This window comes from Pinus tabuliformis, chromosome J (genome assembly GCF_031772625.1).
Source record: "Pinus tabuliformis cultivar Carrire ecotype Pingquan chromosome J, CPIR1, whole genome shotgun sequence".
NCBI lineage: Eukaryota > Viridiplantae > Streptophyta > Pinopsida > Pinales > Pinaceae > Pinus > Pinus tabuliformis.
The window spans coordinates 1,541,756,694-1,541,772,998 of NC_142295.1; the positions used below are offsets into that span (position 1 = coordinate 1,541,756,694).

Genomic DNA, 16,305 nt, shown 5'->3' on the forward strand with positions numbered 1-16,305 from the left:
GGAAAGAGGTGCCAACAATGCATCCAAACAAGCAGGGTTCAAACCTCAGCGGGTGTATGATCCTTATGTGTGTAAGAGAAGGTGTTTGACCTTTTCAAGTTGGTTTCCCTCCATTATCCAAGAGAGCTAACACATGTCAATTTTGAATACTATAAAATAATCCTTTTTTATATAACCATCAAATTCAATAAACGTATATTTGAGGGCTCTGTCTGCCAAAGTTTGAACATGGATCATTAACGTGGCAATGTCTATGTTTCCCTTAATACTCAACTTCTCAACATCAAAAATCGAAAGGAGATCCTTTGTAATGAGTTAATGGCATTCCTCTAGAAAGTAAAAGCACTATCAGCATAAGCATTCTATCCTCCAAGATAATTATTAGTTATACGTTTTCTATTTTTCTGCATAAATTATGTCATCCCAAAATTCAAGTAAAGAAGATATTTGTGTGTCCCGATAAAAATCTCTGTCATGCAAAAACCAAAAGCATGCATTAGCAATAGTTCTTTGTTTAACTTTCAGGTTATGTGGAATGAAAAAAATTGTGAAAAGACAACCAGAAGCTCGAAAGCACAAAGACATTTGTATGAGCCATAAATGTATTAGTAGATTTATGGCTTTATTTCCCTACACATGCAGGTAGCCTGACTACTTTGTTTGATTTTGTATTTCTATCTTTCTTATAACAGGAAACTGCTATTGCAACTTGCAAATATTGAAATACAATCAATACTGTTGTTATAAAATAGGCTGTTACGTTTTAAATACTGCAATACAATCAAATTTGCTGCAATATAATAGGTTGTTACATTTTGTGACAGACAATTATAAGGAATTGCTAATATTGGCAACTAGAGACAAATTCCATCTTGGGACAGCTCATTTGATGGAGATGATGATTGCATTGGATACTCTTTTCGAGAGGTCCAAGATTGATATAAAGACCATCTCATTCGGACAAGCAAAAGTGTGATTTTGAATTTATGCCCACTCATGTGCAAATTGATCAACTCAACTTCATCATTATGTAGGCTCAAGAAGCCCAGTGGATGTGTTTCTTCACCCACAATAAAGTGTATAAATAGAAGAGACCTCGCACCTCATTTGGACATCCATCACTCACACATTCTTCTCTCTTCATTAGATTGGTTCGTACAACTTGAGGCAGCCTCTCTCTCTCTCACATGTGCGGCTAGGACAGAATTTCTGGGCAGAAATTACCAGCCGAATTTCAGACAGTTTGACCAGCATTGACCGAGGAAATTTTGACCAGTTTTGACTGCGATTTTTTGGGCAGAATTTCGATTTCCTTTGGCCGCATGACTGGCACAGAAATCGAAGTTTTCTGGGCTGTTTTACCTGCGTTGACTGCAGGCCTCTTTGACCTGCATTGACCACAGGCCTGTTTGACCACAGAGTTGACCGCAGGTTCAACAAATTTGACCAAAGTTTTTGTGACTGTTTTGGGTTGACTTTGAGCATTGCCGGAGGCCGAGTTTGATTGCCTTTGACTGAGCTTTAAAGGAGGTATTTGACTTATGTTTTGACCAGCATTGACTTTCTGGTTAGCGCTGAAGTTTGACTGCAGAGTTTGACAGGGTTAATTTGACTTTGTATTGGGCTAGTCAATTTGACTTTCGTACTCTCTATTTGAACTATTGAATAATAATAAGAAGAATTGATCAAAGGGTTTTCTTCACATTGGGGTTTTTCCTTGGCATCCACCAAATCTGGTGTCCTCTTGTCTTGGCTTGTCTACTGCATTTTGTTTTATATTCTATCTGCATTTAATGTCAATGTGATTAATGGTTAATGTGATTGCTACTGAAAATAATTGGAAATTGTTATTGGGCTGCTAAGGTAACATTGAAGTAAATTGTGCTAAGCATAGAACATATGATTGTTGTCTAAAATTAACATGGTATCAAAGCCCAGGTGAAGACAAAGCCCAAGCAAGAGTGAGAAAAGAAATCACTAAAGAAAGTTGTTGGACAATAATTTTTAGCTAGCTTCAATGACGACTACATCATACTTCAAATCCGAGGACAAGCTCAAGGACAAATCCAACTATCATGCATGGAAGATGTCTTTGGATTTGACTTTGGAAGAGAATGATGCTATGGACTATGTAAAAGGAAGAGTGGTGGAGCCTCCTTCAAATGCACCCACTGCTGCAAAAACAAAGTACAAGAAAGGTGAGGTCAAAGCTAAGAAAATTATTGTAGATTCTATTCACAAGCCTTTGGTTGCCTATATTTTTGATTTGGAAACATCTAAGGAGATGTATGACAAGTTGGTTGGGATGTTCAAAGTAAACAATGCAAATCAAGTCCTCTTTCTCAAGAACAAGTTGAAAGACATCAAGATGGATAGAGGAGAGTCCATTCAATCCTACTTCATGAGGATTATTGAAATTAAGAATGATCTTCTATCTATTGGAGAAGTTGTTGGTGACAAGGAGCTCAATCTTATTGCACTTGGAGGTCTTACAATAGAATGGGATGTGTTTAACACCACCATCATCAACAATGACAGGATTACAGGTTTTGATGAATTATTGGTTAGATGCACTCAAGAAGAACTAAGGATGATAGAAAGAGATAAGCCCTCAAATGGAAATAATCCTACCGCATTCTCTGCTTATGTTAAAAGGAAGAACAATGTAGGTCCAAGAAGACAAGGTCAAGGATTTAAGCCGGGATTCAAAGAAGAAACAAAAGGAAGATGCTTCACTTGCAACAGGTTTGGCCACTATGCTAGAAAGTGTCCTCACAAAAAGGATACTCCAAGGGATGATGACAACAACCACCACAACAAGTTCAAAGGCGATGGCAATCAAAGAAACAACAAGTTCAACAACAAAGGAAAGAGGAATGCTCCCGCTGCTCGATATGGAAATGGTCGTCCTCCCCAGTGTTACTTGGGAGCGGGAGCGAAAGCGGGGAGCAGGAGCGAAAACGAGAGCGGGAGCGAAAGCGGGGAGCAGGAGCGAAAACGAGAGCGGGAGCGACATTTTCAGAAGCTCCCGATTTGGGAGCGAATCCCGGAGAGTTTTTTATATAATATATATATTTTTTATATTTTGCTACATATATGTCAACAAAAACATGTAGATTAATGAATTAGATAATATATATATAGAAAATAAATAAATCAATTAAAAAAAAGAAAGAAAGAAGAAGCCATAGATTGAACGATATAACAATCATAGAAGTTATAATCTTCATCAACCATGTCCACAAGTTAGTAACATAGTAAAATACAACAGATTGAGTCTCATGATTCATCAATCTTAAAGTTTCAAGCCTTCAAAATTCAATATATAACATTTATCATCATTGATCACCAAAGTTGTACTTGAAAGCTAAGTGTAACCATTACAACAAATAATATCTAACATGAAATGAAATGAAACAACTATCAACTTTCATGAAGCATCATATTTATAATTCATTACTAATGAGTTATAATTGCCAACTTCATGCTTAAATTGTCATATATTGTTTAAAAAAATATCATAATAAATATGAAAGAGTCAATAGTTATAAATACTACTAGAAACTAGAGAAGAGAAGTAAATCTATTATCTATTTCTTATGCTTGGGCCTCTTGCCACCACAAGAAATGTCTAAATTTTTAGTCTTGTTGGAAAATCAGGATCTTTGTCATTAATATCACCCTCTAAGCATTAATATCCAGAGGTATCTTTGTCATTACCTTTGTATCTGTATAGGGATATTTGTAATTAATATCACCCTCTAAGCATTAACATAAGATAGAAAAATCATAGCATCTCAAGTCAAGATTTTGTTTGAGTGATGCGTACATTTTTAAGAGGGTCATGATAGATGAGTTCGACAACCAATGTCACTAACATCAAGGTACATAGAGGGATTGGTGCTCTTGATTAAATACGAGTTCCATACCCTAATACATGACAAAGCTCAATGGAAGCATTGCAATCCCCCAATCCTGAAATCTTGAAAAACTGATAAGTCTGCTGGATTTTGAATGAAATCTAAAATTCTACATTTTTCATATGAAATCCAATGAGGCCGGAACCACTCTCAAACATCCTGAGTCATTTCATGGTAATGTTAAAAATTTAAGTAAAAGGATGAAAATGAAGATTAAGGAGAATGTCACTTTACATTACCATGAATAGCATATCAATACTAGGGCCATAAACCTGATCATGAAGCTGCCCCACTCAAAAATTATTTGTTTCTTTAAAAAAAAATGCATTTCGAATATTACTACAAAAAAAAATTGCAAAAAAGGCAAAACGCTCCCAAAAACGCTCCTGAAAAGGCATGGAGCGAAAAAAAATTTAGGGAGCACGCTCCCGAGTCGCTCCCGCCCGGAGCGCGAATTGGGAGCAAGATCGAGGAGGGGCGCTCCCCCGCAACACTGGTCCTCCCAAAAGGTCGAGAAACTCCGGGTATGAGGAAATTAATATTGTAGATAAGCAAAAAGAATTTTATCTTATTTCTGCCCTCGTCATTGCCTCTCCTCCGGACACTTTGGATAATTGGTTGATTGATAGTAGTGCCTCAAGGTACTTCACTGGGTACAAGGAGGCCCTCCCAAATTTGTTTGAAAAGAAGAAAAATTTGGAGATCATACTTGGGGATAATGCCACCTACCCCATGAAAGGATTACGACCATCACTCCTCACTTGAATCAAGGTCAAATCCTTCATCTACAAGAAGTATTGTATGTAACTGATTTGAAAAAGAACATGGTATCTATTTCTGCAATAGAAGATAAAGGCTTCAAGATAACATTCATTAATGGGAAGGTGTGTGTTTCGCAAAGGAACCCGAAAGATGCATCAGGTTGGACGAAGTCCTTTGGGAGCTATGACTTGCGATACTTCTCTTCAATCCGAATTATGGCACCAAAGATTTGCTCACCTTCATTGCATAGCCACACCTGATGTAAGGAACATGGTCACAGGTATGCCCGAATTCAGCATAGATCATGGAGTTTGTCAGGGTTGTGCAGCTGGAAAACATACAAGGGGATCATTCCCTTCAAGCAAAAGTTTGTTAAAATTGGCAAATAGGGCCAAACTCCATGTGTGTCTTCTTATTTATGGCAACTGATATTTTTCTTGGATTCCTCTCGTCGAGAGGTGTAGGAATGATCTAAAGTTCATCTAATTCCGACATGTATTCATAGAGATATCAATTTATTTGTGTTATGTGACAACTCGTCAAGCTCGGCCAACAATCAAATTACCCCAACCTATCCTCAACGTTTCACCATAAATAGGAGAGGTCTTCAAGTCATTTGGTCACTCATCTCTTGTGATCCCTCTCTCCACTCGTTTGGGTTTTAATGGAAAGAGAGACCTAACAAGAGAAAGTCTATACGCTGCCCTAGAGGAGATGCCCTAGCCCTTAACGTAGTCATGGAGGAGAGACCTTAACACAGTCATAGAGACTCTAACATAGTCATATGGGAGAGGCTTTATAGTAGGTCTAGAAGAGACCCTAAGCCGTTGTTCTTAAGTGACCTAAATGTTGTCCTGAAGGAGTCATAACCGCAGAGAATGAAGACACCTAGGACACAGTCAAGGAGTGTTTATCTACACAGCAAGGAGAGGCCTAAACGCAAGTCTAGAAGAGACCCTAATTCGATGTCCTAGAAGGCTCCCATATGCAGTCCTAAAGGGAGGGATCTAACCTTACCCTAGCTGCAGTAAGGAAGAGTCTTAGCCACAGAGATCTGGCCGCTGTCCTAGCCCTAGACGCAGTCCCCTAATCCGCAGTCTCAAGAGGCCTCTATGCTGCCCTAGCCGCAGTCCTCAAGGGTGATCTAATCGCAGTTAAGGGTGACCCTTACACGCTATCTAAGGAGACTCATAGCAGCTAGAGGAGGCTCCTAACCGCAGCACTTAAGGGTGCCCTAGGACGCAGTCAATGAGTGTTTTATATGCTACAAAAGGAGGCACGTATACGCAATAAAGGGGAGGCTCCTATCCGTTGTCCTAAAAGTGCCCTAAACGTAAGCCTAGAAGAAACCATTATTCGCTGAAAGGAGAAGCCTTAGCAGCAATGAGGAGGTCTGGCCACAGGCTAATGGAAGACCTATGAACTGTCTCTCATCCACAGCTAGAAGGGTTGCTAAGTCACAGCCAAAGGAAGCTTCAGCACATCAAGAATAAGCATAGTCAGATAGTTGTAGGTGACAACTCATTGTTGTAGATGTTAGCACTATGATAAAGGTTGTTCCAAGTATGGGAATGCTTGCAAGTGGAAGTCACAGTCATAAGGTAAACCTGTGTGGTGAAGGAGTCTGCACTCAGACTTATCTCAGACCTTGTAGGGTTGGCTTCAAATGCAGATTGGATGCTAATATTTTGAAGCATTGATGATGATTATATATTTGTGTTGCTATGTGCTAGGCCATAGGATATAGCATCATAGCAAGGGTTTCTTAGAGTTGCTCTATTGGACGGTTGGGAGATTATGAAGGAAGATTAGTACAGCCACAGGTGCCCTCATCAGATCAGCAGCTTCTCACTGTCAAGGGACATGCTACAGTACTATCATTGGTTGAAGACTGTCATGGGAATTCAAGATTCCATCTTCGAACTGTTATCATTAGTGGATTGATGATTTTGCTACTACTGTAATAAAATCTCAGATTTATGTATTTGTACTATCTCTCTCTCTACTGAACTATTGAAGAATATAAGAAGAATTGATCAAGGATTCCCCCACATTGGGGTTTGTCCCTGGCTAGCGCCACATCTTGTGTCCTCTTGTCTTGGCTTGTCTTCTGATGTTTATGTTTATGTTCCATCTGCACTTTACTATCATGTTGATGTGATTGCTAATCTGAATATTGTCATTGAGCTAAAATGTAAAACTAAAGTAAATTGCTCTCAACATAGAACATACCTAAAATTAACAAAGTCAAACTATCGATATTCTTCAATTGGTTCATTTTGATCTATCAGGTATGTTGCCCGTAACATCTTTGGGAGGATACTTGTACTATGCAATTTTTGTGGATGACTTCTCTCACAAAACATGGATCTATTTCTTGAAAAAGAAGGACGAAGTGTTCAAATGGTTCCACTCTTTCAAAGCCTTGGTCGAAAATCAAACAGGGCAGACGATCAAAATATTGAGGACCGATAATGGAACCGAATATGAGTCAAATGAATTCAATGACTATTGTAGAGAAGTTGGCATTAAGAGGGAGACCACTACTGCATATACTCCTGAGAAAAATGGAGTTGTCGAAAGGAAGAATTGAACAATCATAGAAGCTACTCATGCTATGCTTCATGACCAAGGCCTACCAAAGTTCTTATGGGAAGAAGTTGCCAACACTGTTGTATATGTCCAAAATAGGTACCCGCATCAAGCATTGGGCTTCAAGACAACCGAAGAAGTTTTCACCGGTAAGAACCCTGATGTTTCTCATTTTAGAATTTTTGGTTGTCCCGTATATTTTCATGTTCCGAAAGAGAAAAGAAACAGGCTATGTGCCTGGTCAAAGAGAAGTGAAAATAAGTCATGATGCCACCTTCGATGAAGATTCTACCCTTAAGAATGTCAGAGATCTTCTTATCCCTAGGAAGGACAATGATGACGATGCAGGAAAGAAGGATGAATCTCCGACAAATGATCTAATGCTCGATGTTGAAGGCCTGATGGATCCCATTGATTCACCTCCTAGTCAACCCTCTACTTCAAGGAAAAGACCTTTGTGGCTCAAAGATACTCTTGAAGATGTTGAAAGACATGTTGCACCAAGGGGGGCATTTCGTGAAAGCAAGAAGCCAAACAGGTACCAAGGGTACTTAGCTACTATGAGTACCATTGTTCAATCTGAGCCATGTACGTTCGAAGAAGCCGTGAAGCACCAAGTATGGAAGGATGCAATGAATGAGAAATATGAATCAATCATGAAGAATGATGTCTAGGATGTGGTTCCTAGACCCAAGGACAAGTCAATGGTCACTTCAAAATGGCTTTACAAAATCAAACATGGAGTTGATGGGAGTACTGAAAAGTTCAAGGCCAAGTTCGTTGCTCGAGGCTTCTCTCAAAAGGAAGGAGTCGACTATGACAAGATATTTGCACCGATTGCCACATACACCACTATTTGATCCATCATTGCTCTTGTTGCCTCTCAAGGATGGAGCCTACACCAAATGGATGTCAAAATTGTTTTCAAGCATCGCTCACTTAAGGAGGAAGTCTACGTAGAACAAACTGAGGGGTTCGGAGTCCAAGATCGTAAGACACGTGTATGCAGGTTGAAGAAAGCCCTCTATGGGATGAAGCAAGCCCCTAGGGCTTGGTATGAGAGGATTGATAGCTATCTTATGAAGTTGGGTTTTACAAGGAGTGAAGTTGACCCGACCCTATACTTCAAGGTTGAAAAGAACAGGCCTCTCACTCTGGTCCTTTATGTGGATGATTATTTTCTCGCAGGTGCAAACCCTCTCATTTATCAATGCAAGAGGGAGTTGGCTTCCGAATTCTAGATGAAGGACCTAGGTTTGATGCACTACTTCTTAGGCTTGGAGGCTTGGCAAAAGCCAGGTGAGATTTCCCTTTCTCAAGGAAAATACACTGTGAAGCTACTCGAGAGATGTGGGATGGTGGAATGCATGTTTGTGTCTACTCTGATAGAACTCAACTTCAAGAAGCTATATGGAAGTGTTGCTAGGCCCGAATTGGCAAATCCTTCCGAGCACGACAACTTGTGGGGGTCCTAATGTTCTTGGTAAATTCTCGTTCCAACATATGCTTCATTGTGAATATATTGAGTCAATTTATGGTCGATCCTCATCACATACATTGTATCGCTGCCAAGAATCTCTTGAGATATCTTTGTGGCACAATCAGCTATGGTATGAGATACATTGTCGGGAATTTGAGGCTACATGGATATACTGATGTTGATTGGGCTGGTAGTGTGGTGGATCATAAGAGCACGTTTGGATGTTACTTCTCATTGGGGTATGCTTCAATATCTTGGATGAGCAGGAAGCAGAAATCGGTTGTTTTAAGCAACGCCGAATCCGAATACATTGGTGCTAGTATGGCCTATTGTGAAGCTCTTTGGTTGAGGAAGCTCTTTAGTGAGCTATTTGAGCACGTGTTGGATACCACCATCATCTTCTGCGAAACCCAAAGACGGATTCGCCTTTCAGAGAATCTCGTGTTCCATGACCGCTCTAAGCACATTGATATCAGGTACCACTTTATCCGGGATATGGTACAACAAGGAGCAGTAAGGCTCCAACACATCAGGACAGTTGAGCAGGTCGCAGACATTCTCACGAAGCCCTTAAGGAAGGTCAAATTCTTAGCCTTCCATGAGAGACTTGGAGTAATGGAAAGAACCTCCTATGAGGGTCCCGCATGAGTTAGACATTGAGCTCTGGGGGCTCCTGGGGACTTGGGGTACTTCTTGGAGTTATGACCAACCATAGGGAGAGTGGTTCACCTTCCCCTAGTGGTGCGCTATGCGCGGGGTGAGTGGTTCACCTTCCCCTATCATACCCCATGATGGTTGACATGTGTGTAGGGTGAGTGGTTCACCTTCCCCTACGATTGCAGACACATGTATATAGGGTGAGTGGTTCACCTTGTTGAAGGAAGTGTAACTAGGTTCGGTCTTCATAAATGTACTTTCAATATTTGTACTTATTCAAGAAAAGAAATATTATTTTTATAATATATGTCAATGAGTTTCTTGCTCATTGAAGTAGGTCTAGCACATGTCAAAGTGCTATAGGTGAGTCAAATAGTCAAGAGAAAATATTGAAGGCCTTAAGGGCATGTTACACCATGTATAAATATATATTAAAGTCAAAGGGAAAAACCTCCAAGCAAAGTCAAGTCTACTCCTATGCAATGGCACCTTCAAGAAGCTCCTTCAAGCATACTACACCACCATGGAAACTATCTACAATCTGCTCAACAAATCAGCCTCCAATCTGCCCTCAAAGTTGCCTACAAACAGTTGACTAGTCGACCTTCTAGTCGACCTAAATGGAGGGACAGACCTCTATTTATAGAGGTTGTCCACTCCAATACAACGCATCAACTCAACTCTGAAATCTGCGAAGGGAAAGGCAAGAAAGAACGAAGTAAGAGGGTCTCCAAAGGCAACGAAGAGAAAGGGTACACCACCAAAGTCTAGAAGTTTGTTTTAGGGCTACTATAGTCACACGTGCGAGGAAATCTGAGGGTTGTCCCTGCAGCTAGGACAACAACAATCTATAGACACTCACCTACCTTCATTTGGGCTAAAACTAGGCCTACAAGGCCTCCTCCTCCAGCGTGGAAGAAAGACACTCAAGCAAAGGAGAAGGGCATATACCACCTAACAATACTCTCCACACATATGAGAAATTAGGGCAGCAGAATAGAAGAACAGTCATACATTCAAGAAGGATCTCGGTTGGTCAAAATTGAAGGATACTTGAGCAAGGGATAGAAGAGGAACATCTCATCTAGAAGACTCACTCAAGGAAGGTCTATCTCTAGACAAGAATCATAGTAAGAGAACAAAGTGCGAGAAGAGGGAGGGTGAAGTGCTGGAGAACAAAGTGTCAGAAGAAGTGTCGGGGAATAAGGTGCAAAAAGAAGGAAGGACTTGACTTGTGCTTGGAGGAACTCTTTGTCAGGGGTCTAGGGTTTGGCATTGATCAATAGAAGCTTCAATAAGAGAAATTCACTAAAGGGTTTTCTTCTCAAGAGAAGAGAGGTTTTGGCCCTGGCAGAGAGCCAACATCTTGTGTTCTTGTTTTTATGTTTTGGTAGTAGTTTGATGAAGTACATACATATGCACTAATAAGAATAAGAAAAAGAATAAGCTAACAAGAAAAGTAAAAAGACTCCACAAATTGTTATCAAGTAACGAAGAATCACACTACACTACTTTGCCCTAGATTCTTCAACATGGTATCGAAGCTAAGTTGACACATCAAGGAGAGGGCAACTCAAGAACACTCATCAAGGAGAAGCATCTACAAAGTTGAAGCATCAAGCCTAGAAGTCTCAATTACTTCAAGAACAAGAAGGGTCTACAATCCATCATTCATCAAGGAGGTCTACAAAGCTAGAAGAAGAGCCTTACATAAAGGCACCTACAAAGAAGAGCAGATTGAAGCAGGACCTACATCAAGCTACAAGTCTTCAAGCAAACCTCATCACCAAGCAAGTCCACTTGGAGAAGGCAACTTGAAGAACATCAAGATCCAGGGAAGACAAGCCATCAAGCCTTCAAGGAGGAAGCAAATCCATTACATCTCAAAATCTATCAAGTAAGTACATGTCCCCTTCTGAATATACATCAATGTCTTTTTGCAAGGAAAGCAATAAATTGGTAGGTACCAATAACTTTCTTGCATGGAAGAAGAGGACTGATCTACTTCTCAAGGAGAATGAACTCCTAGAACATGTCAAAGGGAATATCACTATCCCTGCTAAGGAACAGACTCAAGCCTTAGCCAAGTACAATAAGGATGAGACAAGAGCTCAAAGGATTTTGATAGAATCAATCAAAGACTCTCTCATTCCTTATGTCTCCAAGTTTGAGACATCAAAATAAATTTATGATAAGCTAGTAGAGCTATTCTCGGTATCCACAACCGGAGAAGTAATATCTCTGAGAAATGAATTATACAAGATGAAGATAACAAAGGAAGGAATAGCTCCCTACTTCATGAAAATCTCTGAAATGAGAGATCAACTTCAAGAGCTTGGGGAAGTCATGTCTGACAGAGAGATGACAACTGTAGTACTCAATGCTCTACCTGAGGAGTGGGGAAACTTCACATCAAGCATATATGCCAAGAAGGAAGCAACCACTCTCAGTGAAATGTGGTCTCTATGCAAAACAAAGGAAACCAGACTTAAGGCAAAAGAAGATGTGGGATCAAAGGAGCAAGCATTTGCTACCATGGCCAAAAGAAAGGGTAAATTTGGCAAGTTTGGTCCACGAAGAACAAACAACAAAGACATGTCCAAAATCTAATGTTTTGGATGCCAAGAATATGGACACTACAAAAGGAATTGTCCTAAGCTTAAGAAGGACAACAACAACAAAAGGAAGAGGGAAGAAGCTCACATAACTCAAGAGATGAAAGAAGAAGGAAAGAAGCAAAAGAAGGAAGATCCTCTAAATCTCTACTATGACTAGGTCAAACTCTTTACTTCTAGACTTATTCAAAGTTTTGAGTAATATAGGAGCATGTAGGAATAGAATAAAATTGCATGGCTAGAAACATCTTCTAGAATCTAGAAGCATGTAGTACATAGAGTTCTAGATACTCATGAAGATGTAGCATTTATAATAAGAATAAAAATGCCTAGGAAGAAATATCTTCTAGAATATAGGAGCACGGTAGATATAGCTCAAGATATTCATATAGAAGAAGCATACCTAGCATAGGACCTCATCCACGATAAAAGAAAGATTGATCATGATTAAGAATCTTAGAAGACCTCCATCATCAAAAGAAAAGAAACATTTACAAGGTAAGGGTCTTTAAGATCCTATAATGGAATCTTCAAAAGAAGGTTCATGGACCAAAGTAGATGTTTCATTGGGAATCCCACTCATGGGATTCAAGAAAAAGATGATATGCAGGGAAGCTAAGATGAAGCAAGAAGGGCCACACTAAAGGATGATCAAAGGAGAATCAAGATGAGGTATGTATGCATCAAAGTTTAGTCATGTTATCATTTGTATATTATTGATTCATGGGAATAGTTCTATAACATGATCAAGTATGAAAGAATCTGTTTCACCAAGGACGTGCTCGAAGGCATGTACTACAATGCTATGAAGGTCAACAAAAGAATATGCTCACATAAGGAGTATAAGGTTGCTGACTAAGAAGCAAGAAGAAATGCTGACAAGTCCAGGAAGCAAGCAATGAAGGAATACTCTCACAAGAAGCATAAGATGGTTGACCTATCTATCTTATAGGAAGCAAATGAAGAAAGAGATCAAGCATGTGGAAGAACACCATGATCACCGAGAATCACTATCTGATAAGATACTTTGAAGTTATCTCCCGAAAGAAGGCAGGACAACTCTGACAAAGAAAGAAAGGACCCTTGACACCTATGAAGGCCTTGGAGATATGAAAGATGAAGATAATTGATTCTACTCTACAAAGATGTTGTGATGAATAAGCCATCCAGCAAAAGAAAAAGCAATGTTGAAGCAATATCAGGATGAAGTCATAATGGGCTAGTAGGTCAAAACATATAAACAAGCAAGTACAACGAAGCATCCATGAGAAGAATATTCCAAAGCATGGACAAGATGACAAAGGAGTAGCCAAGATGACAAGATGACAAAGGAGTAGCCAAGATGACAAGAAAACCTAACGTATGACATGAAAGCCACTTTCCATGAAGGAAGCAATGACATGACAAACCAAGGAGGAAAGTGATCGATGGATGGTGCCCTACGTAGAAGAAGTTTGAACAAAGACTTCATGACATCAAGAAAGAAAGGAGATCAAGCAGCTGAAGGACCCACGAAGAAGAAGTTGTTGATGAAGGAAAGAGTCACCAGTTAAGAGGGAGCTCTGATAGGTCCCTGATCAAAATGGAGTTTTAATCACCCCTGATTACAAAGGAGTGACAATTGTGTTATTCCATTTCATGGGTCATGCACTAAACTAGGACTAACAACGGTAAGTCTAGATGAAGGCCATGAATGGAAATGTAGACACAAGATAGACACAACATTCTTGTCTTCACTTGGGAAGAAAGAATGGGAGGATTGAGTAATCATCTAGCATTTGATACTCTTTGAGGATATGTAGGGCATCCAAGAAAAGAGTAGGCAAGAGGATCGAAATTCTTTGAGGGTTGAGAACCCAAGATAAGAATAGTCCTAGAAGGTCATACTCGGAGAACACCCGGGTGGGTATGTACCTTGAGAGACAATGATGAAGGTGTCTATAAATCATTGGTCTCGCCAGCGTTGTAGCTCATGGTCTCGTAAAGAGATGGAGTTGTTAGTCAAGGCCTTGCACTATGACAATGCTAATGGATATGATGCTATAGCAGATGGACTTCTAATCCGGTTTCTCTTATGTAAATTCTTCAAGTTTGATAATAGCCAAACACCTTGTAATGTTGTATGAATACCTCCCTAGTTAAGAGGGAGCGTTGAAGGAAGTGTAACTAGGTTCGGTCTTCATAAATGTACTTTTGATATTTGTATTTATTCAAGAAAGAAATATTATTTTTATAGTATATGTCAATGAGTTTCTTGCTCATTGAAGTAGGTCTATCACATGTCAAAGTGTTATAGGTGAGTCAAATAGTTAAGAGAAAATATTGAAGGCCTTAAAGGCATGTTACACCATGTATAAATATATATTAAAGTCAAAGGGAAAAACCTCCAAGCAAAGTCAAGTCTACTTCTATGCAATGGCACCTTCAAAATGCTCCTTCAAGTATACTACACCACCATGGAAACTATATGCACTCTGCTCAACAAATCAGCCTCCAATCTGCTCTCAAAGTCGGCCTACAAACAGTTGATTAGTCGACGTAAATGGAGATGCAGACCTCTATTTATAGAGGTTGTCCACTCCAATACAACGCATCAACTCAGCTCTAAAATTTGCGAAGGAAAAGGCAAGAAAGAACGAAGTAAGACGGTCTCAAAAGGCAACGAAGAGAAAGGATACACCAACGAAGTCTAGAAGTCTATTTTAGGGCTGCTACAGTCACACGAGTGAGGAAATCTGAGGGTTGTCCCTGCGGCTAGGATAGCAACAATCTACAGACACTCACCTACCTTTGTTTGGGCTAAAACTAGGCCTACAAGGCCTCCTCCTCTAGCGTGGAAGAAAGACACTCAAGCAAAGGAGAAGGGCATATACCACCTAGCAATACTCTCCACATGTGTGAGAAACTAGGGCAGCAGAATAGCAGAACAGTCATACATTCAAGAAGGATATCGATTGGTCAAAATTGAAGGATACTTGAGCAAGGGATAAAAGAGGAACATCTCATCTAGAAGATTCACTCAAGGAAGGTTTATCTGCAGACAAGAATCATAGTAAGAGAACGAAGTGCCGGAAGGAGGACGAAGTGTTGGAGAACAAAGTGTCGGAAGAAGTGTAGGGGAATAAGGTGCAAAAAGAAAGAAGGACTTGACTTGTGCTTGAAGGATCTCTTTGTCAGGGGTTTAGGGTTTGGCATTGATCAATAGAAGCTTCAAGAAGAGAAATTCACTAAAGGGTTTTCCTCTCAAGAGAAGAGAGGTTTTGGCCCTAGCAGAGAGCCAACATCTTGTGTTCTTGTTTTTATGTGTTGGTAGCAGTTTGATGAAGTACACACATATGCACTAATAAGAAGAAGAAGAAGAATAAGCTAACAAGAAAAGGAAAAAGACTTGACAAATTGTTATCAAGTAACAAAGAATCACGCTACACTGCTATGTCCTAGATTCTTCAACACACCTTCCCCTACAATTGATATATGCATAGGATGAGTGCTTCACCTTCTCCTATGGCATATGAGCAGGATGAGGGGTTCACCTTTTCTTGTTGATGCCCTAGCATACATCCTAACCATGTAGTCCGAGACTCATGGGAAGTACCTCTCATCTAGCCAATGAATTGAGAAACGTGGATAGGGACCATAGCACTATTGATGGACGCAACGTGTACTATTGTACTCCCTATGTCTAGGATGCATGGTGTTCAACAACTTGATCTAGGATCATTTGAAGTTCTACCTCTGTACTGACTTTTGTCAGTGGAGAGTGGTAAGGTCTTGTGACTCACTCTCGATCAATTCTTCTTCATTATTACTTCATGGCTCAGCAGAGCAGAGTAGAGATGACAAAGATGGTACATAATGACAGGATGGCATGATGATGACAGATGGATTCGCAGGTGGAATTCTCCCTAGTTGAGAGGAGGTATTAAAATTGGCCTAGGGCCAAATTCTACCTTGGGATAGTTTATTTGATGGAGATGATGATTGCATTGGATTCCTCTTTTTGAGAGGTCCACGATTGATATAAAGACCATCTCATTCAGACAAGCAAAAGTGTGATTTTGAATTTATGCCCACTCATGTGCAAATTGATCAGCTCTGCTTCATCATTATGTAGGCTCAAGAAGCCTAACGGATGTGTCTCTTCACCCACAACGAAGTGTATAAATAGAACAGACCTCACACCTCATTTGGACATCCATCACTCACACAATCATCTCTCTCTTTCATCAGACTGGTTCGTACAGTTTGAGGCAACCTCTCTCTCTCACAGGTGCGGTTA

The 16,305-nt window shown here is 40.0% G+C and overlaps 1 protein-coding gene across 2 annotated transcripts in view; it reads right to left on the bottom strand.

Moving 5' to 3' along the window:
- Positions 1-246: 246 nt before the first annotated feature.
- Positions 247-16,305, bottom strand: part of LOC149233381 (uncharacterized) — a 39,411-nt gene continuing 23,352 nt past the window's right edge. Inside the window, exon 2 of one of the 2 annotated variants that reach the window (XM_089379739.1) lies at positions 247-469. In XM_089379739.1, coding sequence (XP_089235865.1) covers positions 431-469 — 39 coding nt within the window. In that variant the 3' untranslated portion in view covers positions 247-430. Of the gene's footprint in view, positions 470-2,026; positions 2,175-16,305 lie in introns of those variants that run through there. The other variant, XM_089379737.1, reaches the window with a different exon arrangement.